Below are 8578 nucleotides of genomic sequence, written 5' to 3'. Positions count from 1 at the left end.
CCTCTGGCCTGGAACCCCGCCCACCTCACCTAGCTCACCAATAAGCTGCCACAGACGCTCCACCTCCCTCCAGGACTACCAATGAAAGCAGGCTCTTCTGCCGCTTTTCGTAGGTACCCGCTCCCTTTTCCTTCTAATCACGAGTGAGAGTCGTTCAAGAGCCGCCCTTCGGTCTCTAATGAACCAATGCGGGGTGCCATTTTCTTGGCCCCTCCTCTACCTCACGCTTTCTCACTTCCTTGAACCTAGTTTGCTTTTAAAATTTGCGAGATGCCCTCCAACGGCGGCTGCGCCAATCGCTTTAGCAAACGTCCTGGATTGACCAGTCAGAGCTTGCATTGTTGGAAAACCACTTTTCAAATAGCCAATGGGGAGTGGACCTTAGGAGCGGCGTGAAGCCAAAAATCTTCCATTTTGGAATGGGGCAAAACAGCCTTAGCATTTTGCCTCCTCATTCCCTTTAACTGCAAGCGGTACCTTCAAGATCTGATGACTTTGCTTCTCTTAGCTCCAGATGCCCACCCGTTTGAGTTCTCCCGCAGAAGGCCTAGACGGAAACAGCGCCTGATTTAGGTTCGAATTGCACTGCCGCCTCCGGGGATAAGCAGACCGGGGCGATGCTGCCCTGTTGTCGAAAGACTCCCTAGCCGCCCAGATTTTCCTACACTCACACAACGCTGGTCGGGCCGTTTGGTTCCAGTACATGCACCAACGCGCTAAAGGGTAGGAATTCCTGTTCCCATTTACAGATGGAGAAACTGAGGCCCCAGTTAAAATGCTTGTAAAAAACAAAACAAACAAACAAACAAAAATCCCACATAGCCGAAAAGTAAGGGCCCCAGGACTGGAACCTTTGTTCCCAAAGCCACAGCCTGGGGGATTCCCTACTAGACGTACCCACCACCAGGAGCCACACTAGAGGCAGAGGGGCCATGTCCCCGACACGTCGTTTCTGTTTGGAAATTATTGGAAAAACTAATTAAGAGAATGACATCAAGTCCATATTGGTCAGCCTGCATTCCCCTCAACTTTTTATAAAGAAATTTGAATTACAGAGATAATTTGAAAGAGTACCATGATAGCACCTAGATTTTGACACTTGTCATCAGTTTGCTACATATGCTGTATTTTTTCCAGAACCCTTTGAAATTTATAAATAACATCACACTTAAATCCTGAACGTGCAGCTCTTTAAAATGAGGCCATTATTCTACATAACCATTATTACACCTAAGAAAATGTGTCCTGTCAGTCACCTCCCCCAAATATATTTAACACATTTTTTTTTTTTTTTTTTTTTTTTTTTTTTTTTTAGTAGGACCTGGTTGGAGGTGTCACTCAGTGGTAGATTACTTTTCTAGAAGCTCTGGGTTTCATCTAAATTTCTTAACCAGGAACAATCAAGATTCAACACACTTGACTCTTTTAAATTCATTGTATTTCTTTTCCCCAAGCTTTTTATTTTAATGTATTGATCTCTTGAAAAAATGAAGCCATTTACCTTGAAGATTGTCCCACTTCAAGGATTTATCTGTTTTCTTCTAGTGTAATTTTTCTTGCACTTCCCCTGAATTTCTTGTTAACTGGAAGTTAGGTCTAAAGACTTGATTAAACTCATGACATGCATTTTATTTATTTTTGTTGTTTTTTTGGTACTGGTGATCAAACTTGAGACCTTGCAAGCGCTCACAAGGCAGGCGGTGGAACCCTTGAGCTAAATCCCCGGCCCTATGGCGAGTATCGTACGCATACCCCAGGTAACATATTGTATAAGGTCAGTGAATTTCCACAAACAGCACTACCCTGGTCAAGAAGCAGAACATTACTGGCACCCAGAAGTTCCCCCGGTACTTCAGTCACAAACCCTCACTCCCCAGAAATGATCACTATCGTTGTGGGACCCTAACCGCTATGTAACCCCTAGTTAGCCAGCATATAGCAGCACACATTTCTTTCTACCCAGCTCCAAGATAGGATTAAAACAGAGTGTTATGGAAGCCTGGTACAGGTAAACAAGATAGCGACTCAAGGCCTCCTTAGAACAGAACAGCCTGAGTCTGGAGATGAAAGACCAGGTGCACCCTATAGCTGACTCCTTTAGATAGATGGCAGAAAACCGACCCCCTGACCCCTGGCCCACTTGTTGGGCTTGCAATCCTCTTCCCTTGCCTTTAAAAAAAACTGTGCTAACCCCCGTGCTGGGCCTCTGAGCTGCTCAGTTCTGAGTGCCGTCTGGCCAGACTAACAAAGGTCAATCTACCAACGAGCCTGGTGTGTTCCTTACTGGGTGACTCTTTCCCCCGTTGAGCTCCCGGAGCATTGCTGAGCTATAGGTTCCAGCATCTTGGAGGCCCTTTGGGCTGTTCAAGGCTCCTGGAAGTAAGGCCCTGGGTATTGCATCTGGAGCCATCGTTGGGCTATAGGACTCAACATTGTGAAGGCCCTTTCGGCTGTTCACACTCCTCAGAGTGGAAGTGAGACTTTAGGTCTTACATCCTGACTTCTAATCACCCATTAATTTCACCTGTTTTTGCTCTTAACACAATGGGATCATATAGTGTATACTTTATTGTACTTGGAATCTTTCAGTAATATACTTGAGAAATTCTTGTCATCTGTCGCGAACCAGCAACGCAGAGCACTGTCCAGCAGTGCCTCAAACCTGAAAGAGCAGCGGGGTGGAGATGGGGAAGAGAGAAAGGAAGGACGCCAAGACAAGAGTCTGATCAAGGCGACGTTTATTGTAGGTAGGCATCAGCCTTTTAAAGGAAAAGGCCGAACTATTATGGGCTAGGATTACCATAGTAACCTCAACACCCGCTCCACGGGAACGAGGGTTCACGCGGGAAAGAGAAAGCAGGCTCAAGAAAAACAAATTAACAACACTTGCAACTAATAGTCATGATTCCCATATAGGTGGAGGAACTTAACAAAATGGAGTTACAACACCTGACTCCTACAGATAACGTCAGATCTTTAACAGGAAGCACCTGACTCCTACAGATCTTTGGCTGTCCGAGTTTCTCCTGTGCAGGGTCAAAAAGCCAGTGGGCCATGGCTGGCTTCCCACAGTCATCCCATGTAATTGTGGCTCATTTGTTGTCATTGCTGTACAGCAACCTCTATATTCTTAGCATTTGGGGCTGGGTATCCTTTGGTGTAGGGGGCTGTCCTGTGCCTTATAGGATGAGCACCCCTCATCCTACCCACTAGATGCCAGTAGCATTCTTCTAACCAGTTAGAATAACCAAAAAATATCTCAAGACAACTGCACTAGTCAACTTATCACTGCTTGAGCTAAATAAAATGGACCCTTGTCTCACAAGGTTCCCAAGGCAGGGTTGGTTATAAGTCAGTACAGCTGAGATCTAGATGTTCACCTGGGTACACGCTATAGATAACAAGAGGCAGATAAATCTTCTATTAACCTAATTAACCCCAGGTGTTCGTATGTCAGGCTGATGTAACTTGAGGATCCACTGTACCTGACATAAACAACACGGTTTCAATCCATAGAGAGCTGGCTTCAAGGTAGAAACATCATGGTGAAGGGCATGGTGGAGAACATTGCTCACCTCATGGCAGCCTAGAAACAGTGGGTGAGGAAGAGCCAGAGAGAAAGAGGCCAGGGACCAGATATAGTCCCAAGCTCACGCTGCACGCCCTACCAACAGACTCCCACAAATGCACTTTACTGATCTAGCTATCTCTCCAACCATTCAAGTTGATAATCAAGATTAGCCATCATGTCTGGTGCATTCAGGGGTGCGTGTACCACACCACAGCTTTACTCTGCTGTCTGAGCAGCTCACTAAGATTTGTAAGCCCAGCCCTAAGTCAAGGATTACAGGGACTAAATTTACAAAAGGGAAACAAGAACTTTATTTGAAAGGAAGAAAAGAAGCAGGGGAAACACCTCTACCTTATAAGAGGGTAGAGGGCTCTGGAAACATGGAGGACCCATAAGTCCTTTGTTCCCAACCCTTTTTATCAGTGTGGCAGAAAGACCACACACCTCCCCAGTTTGTTACACCTGATTGGCTGTTTCAGGCCCTAAGACCCTTAATTTGGGTATCATCATCTATGTGCAAATTCCTATATGGGCCTTGTTTTTCCTTTGTCCTGTCAAGCCCTATCTTTGAAATTTATGGGTTTAAAAGGACTTTACATACAAGGTCAAGTTAGCAATTATAAAAAGAAACAATGTAGAATATATATACATGTGGAGGTCTAACCGGTTTGCTTGCAGTGGCCATGGGACCGTGTGTAGAGGTGCTGTGGAAAACTTCATCTTCCCACCCAGAAGCAAGGAGGCAACTGAGGAAGACAGCTAAGGTGGGTGGGAAGGGGGTGGTCCGGGGCTATAGGTAAAGAAGGGAAGGATCTTATGCATCTGAGGCACAAATGGCAAATAAAAAGTGTGTTTATTTATGAGGAAACTATGAGAGGTGGGAGGCAGTGTGGCGGTGAGGCCAGGCCCGAGTGGATGGGCATCAGTGGGGTGTAAAGTGAACAGGGCTGGGCTGGATGGACTTCTGTTCCGTCTCTGACAGCTTCCTCCACAGGCCCATGAGGGATCAAGCAACTCTGAGGAACTCTGCCAGGCGTGGATCCTTGTACAGCTTTTCTTCCAATGCCAAATACTTCAGCGGGGCCAGCTCCTTGTGTCTGAAGCAGAGGGAGGAAGGAGGGGAATGAGGGGTTACCAAGCCAGGGGACCCTTACAGGGTCCTCTCTGACTCCCAGCTTCTCACCGATTGAGCCGCTGCTCCAGGATGCGGATGCGGAACATGGCCTGAGAGCAGTAACTCAGGTACAAGTCTTCATCCTCCGGGGTCAGGGTCACCTGGTTCTCCTGGTACCACTGCTGCTTCTTCTGCAGCTCCTGGTTCTCCTGTGGCCATAGAGAGACAAGTGGGTGGTGAGGGCTGACCCTCACCCAGGCTGCAGGTGCCATCCCACTGGCCACCAGACAGCCCCACAAGTCAGAGAAGCAGACAGGGCTCCCATTAAGTTTTGGGTATAAGTCATGTTCAGAGGGCTGCCACGTCCATGAGATCAAAGCAGGGTCAGCCACACGCTCGGCCAAGTTGCTGACATTTTCAGACCCTCTAATTTCCTTTCTCTAAAATTAAGCTTATTGTCCCCACCCCTACTCCTCTGTGGTACTCTATGTGAAGACTAAGTGAGATCCTGCATGGGAACTAGGTGGTGTGTGGCTTGCCCACAGAAATGGGTCAAGGATTGGGAGTTGTTGTAATGTACCATCCATCCATCTAAGCATCCATCTATCCATCCATCTGCTCAAGGACCCACTCATCCAGCTGCCTGTCCATCTTTAGCCTATCTCTCCATCTCCCTGTCTAGCTGTCCACCCATCCACCCACCTGTCTATTCATCCACCCACTCATCCATTCATCATGCCTCCCTCCCCTCCGTCCATCCATCCACCCTTCCACCCATCCATGCATGCATCCATCCATCCATCTGTCCACCCACCTATCCATAAGAGTGAGGAAGAACAACCCATCGGAAAACCCCAAGCACTGACAAACTCATCCCCTCCTGGGTCCCTCGCAGATCTGTGTGGTGCTGGGCTGAGAGTCTTGGGCCTACCTTCTGGATGAGGATACCAAGGTCTCCTCCCCTCCCCTCCCCTGCCCCGGCCAACATACCTTCTCGAAGCGGGCCTGGATGAGGTTGGCCTTGTCGATGAGCCGCTGCTTGAAGTCGCTCAGACACTCATCCTTGAGGTGCACAGCCTGCGTGCGTGTCAGCTTCTCACCTGGGGGCAGCTGGGCCAGGAAAGGAGCCAGGTAGTCCAGCTGGGTCTCCACCTGCCGCAAGTGCTCCTCCTGCATCACACGTTCCTGGGGGGTAGAGGCCAGCTAGGTCAGCAGGGCCTTCATTCTTTCCCCAGATGCCACAGGACTTTGCTTGGCCACAGGCCTAGGAGGGGAGATGGCCTGGTTCTTAACTGAGCGGCCAGTAAAAGCGAGGACAGGGCTGGGAGCAAGGCTCACCATGGCCTCCCGATACTCCTTGCTCTTTTCATTGCGCTTGGTGTCATAAATGGAGATGTTCAGCGTGTGTGCCTTCTCCTCTTCCTCTCGGAGCTTCAGGATCTTCAGAACCTGAATTGGGAAATGACGCAGAGCATGATTAAGACGCCCCCATCACGTCCCCTGCCCTCTGTCCTGTGGGACCCCCACCTCCAGCTCAGACTCCCAGGCCTGGTGTTTGGACAGCTTCTCCTCTTTCTTCAGGTGCATCATGGTCTCGTACTGGTAGAGAAGCTTCTTGGTGTGTTCCATGGGCTCCACCTGGCACCAGAACCACCACAGTGAGAGAGAGGCCCATGGGCCTGGGCCCATCTGGTTCAAATCTACTCCTGCCATGTGAGCTCATGCAAAATGCTTAACCTTTCTGGGCCAGTTTGCCCACTTCTAAAAATACAGATAGTAAAAGACAGAGGGGCTGGAGAATGTTCCAGCAGAGTGTGGATTTGATAAGGACAGTGGACACCTTAGAGGTGGGAGGTAAGAATCTTCTCCCCTCTGGCATAGGTCCCTGGGATCTGGGGCCTGCACTGTCCAGGGGTGGGACAAGGACTATGAGGACTGGTCTCAGCCTACTGGGTTCTCATTTTGGGAGGAAAGGGAAGGGTCACAGATGAGAGCTGCAGGCTTTCCCATGGGGCAAAGACGAACTTCCGGGATGGCTTTGGGGGCGCCCACCTCAGTTCTGCAGACTCATCAACAGGACACGGGGCCCAGTCCCTTCTTGCCCACTCCATGGCCTCCGCAGACCCAGCCCACCTCGAAGCTGATGCACATGTCTGAAGTCATGATGATCTTGTTGCCCTTGCTGTCCACTTCAGAGCGCTGCAGGAACTCCCGCTTGGAGGCAGTGATGTAGTCGTCACGACAGTGGTAGCGCAGCTGGATGCGCTCCTCGGAGATCAGGAACACACGCTCCGCCACATCCTCATCTGCAGGCTTCGCCGGGTTGCGGGAGAAGCGCTCTGTGATTTTCTGAGGGGCCAGAAATTGCATAGGATGAGGAGAAGGGCATTTCTGTGCATTCTGCATGGGCAGAAGCAATAGACACTTGTGATATGAATCAGGAGTCATTTGGGGACCATGTAGAACATGCTGGCAATGGATTCTGGGGTCCCCATGGGTTTTCAGGGCCAGGAACCCCAGCCCTGCATGGAGCTGGAGCCTTTTTCCAGCTCCTTCAAAAAGACTGTCTGGTTGCCTCAAGAGATGGGAAGCTCACCCCTTTTGGGCAGCCTCCCCCATCACTAGACATCTCACACTGCTAGGAAGAGCTTCTCTGGATGCAACCATTAAGGTCAGTTGTAAAACAATGTGTAATGATTTGGAGAGAAAGGTGCACACTTTAATGTGAAATGGGTGCTAGAGGGATTCTAACCCCCACACCCACCCACAGATGTCAGTTAAGTTAGAGAAGATTCTCAAGACCAATCCAGTGATGCTATTCTTTTATATTTGTCTTTATATTTCCCCCATATTTTCCAGATGTTTGGTCATGATGTGTATCTGTCTAGAACTAGGAGATAATAGTTCTGTGGGTTGAAGGCTCAGTCTGACCCCAGTCAGCCAGGGATCATGCAGCTGGTAGAATGCTTGGCTTGTGGTCAGTGCCTCCAGAGCCAGGCCTCTCCTTGTCCTGGGGTGATTGCTATGCACCACAGAAGGCGGGCAGCCTGTCCCCAAGCCCAGTGAACACTTACCACCATGGGCCGGGGGGTTGACTCTGTACTGGTCAAAGTGAGCTTCTTGAACCTGGGCCCAAAGTTGATATGGCGGTAGGAGAGGAAGTCTGGGCGTCCTTGGTAGTACTCGGTCATGGTCCTGGGGGTCTCCTCCCGCTTTATCAGGCCGTCCACGCGGGCTGTTTCATAAAACTCCATGACGCGGTCATTCTCAGGCTGCATGGACTTGTACGAGTGCACTGGTGAAGGGAGACGCCGGTGTGAGGACCTGGAGCTAAGCCTGCTGATGTGACGGCCCCAGTCCAGGCCCAGGGAGGAGCAGGTGGTGCCACATTATGGATGAATATTAGCTGGACCCAACTCCCCATGCTGAGTGTTTAGTTTGTGTCTGTTTGTTATTAAAATCAATGCCATGATGACCACCTGCACCACGCATTTTTCTGTTCCTTCCCATTATCTGCTAAGACCAGAGACTCAGCAGTGGAATTGTTGGGTCAAAAAGTGTCCACATTCTAAGGTCATTATTATTCTGAGTGCTAAGGATTGAACCCGGGCCTTGGGCATACTAAGCATACACAATACCACTGAACCACACACCCAGTCCAAGGCTATTATTAATCTATTTTGCCTGATTTTCCTCTAGAAAAATTAAACCATGATGACCTCCAGCAGCAACAAGGAGCAACTGTCTGCCGCTTCCCACACCCATTAATACCTGCAGGACCATTTCTTCATCTCCCCAGCACGCGAGCTGTCAGATGGCCCCTTATTGGTTTAGTTTCATTTTTTAAATTTCAACTACCAAACAAGGCTAACCATTTATATATATATATATAT

General features: G+C 49.2%; 1 protein-coding gene across 3 annotated transcripts in view; it reads right to left on the bottom strand.

Moving 5' to 3' along the window:
- Nucleotides 1–4392: 4392 nt before the first annotated feature.
- Drc7 (dynein regulatory complex subunit 7) overlaps nt 4393–8578 on the bottom strand; it is an 18624-nt gene continuing 14438 nt past the window's right edge. For all 3 annotated transcript variants that reach the window (XM_010617230.2, XM_010617229.2, XM_010617231.3), the window contains exons 12-18: nt 7760–7980; nt 6819–7034; nt 6213–6323; nt 6024–6134; nt 5676–5870; nt 4755–4894; nt 4393–4668 (exon numbers count right to left, since the gene is read on the bottom strand). In XM_010617230.2, the coding sequence (XP_010615532.1) occupies nt 4578–4668; nt 4755–4894; nt 5676–5870; nt 6024–6134; nt 6213–6323; nt 6819–7034; nt 7760–7980 (1085 nt within the window). In that variant the 3' untranslated portion in view covers nt 4393–4577. The remainder of the gene's footprint in view (nt 4669–4754; nt 4895–5675; nt 5871–6023; nt 6135–6212; nt 6324–6818; nt 7035–7759; nt 7981–8578) is intronic.

Source organism: Fukomys damarensis, unplaced genomic scaffold (assembly GCF_012274545.1).
Source record: "Fukomys damarensis isolate Sample0158 unplaced genomic scaffold, DMR_v1.0_HiC HiC_scaffold_32, whole genome shotgun sequence".
Taxonomy (NCBI): domain Eukaryota; kingdom Metazoa; phylum Chordata; class Mammalia; order Rodentia; family Bathyergidae; genus Fukomys; species Fukomys damarensis.
Note: the sequence above shows the minus strand (reverse complement) of the source record. Positions and strands in the feature narration are given on the sequence as shown.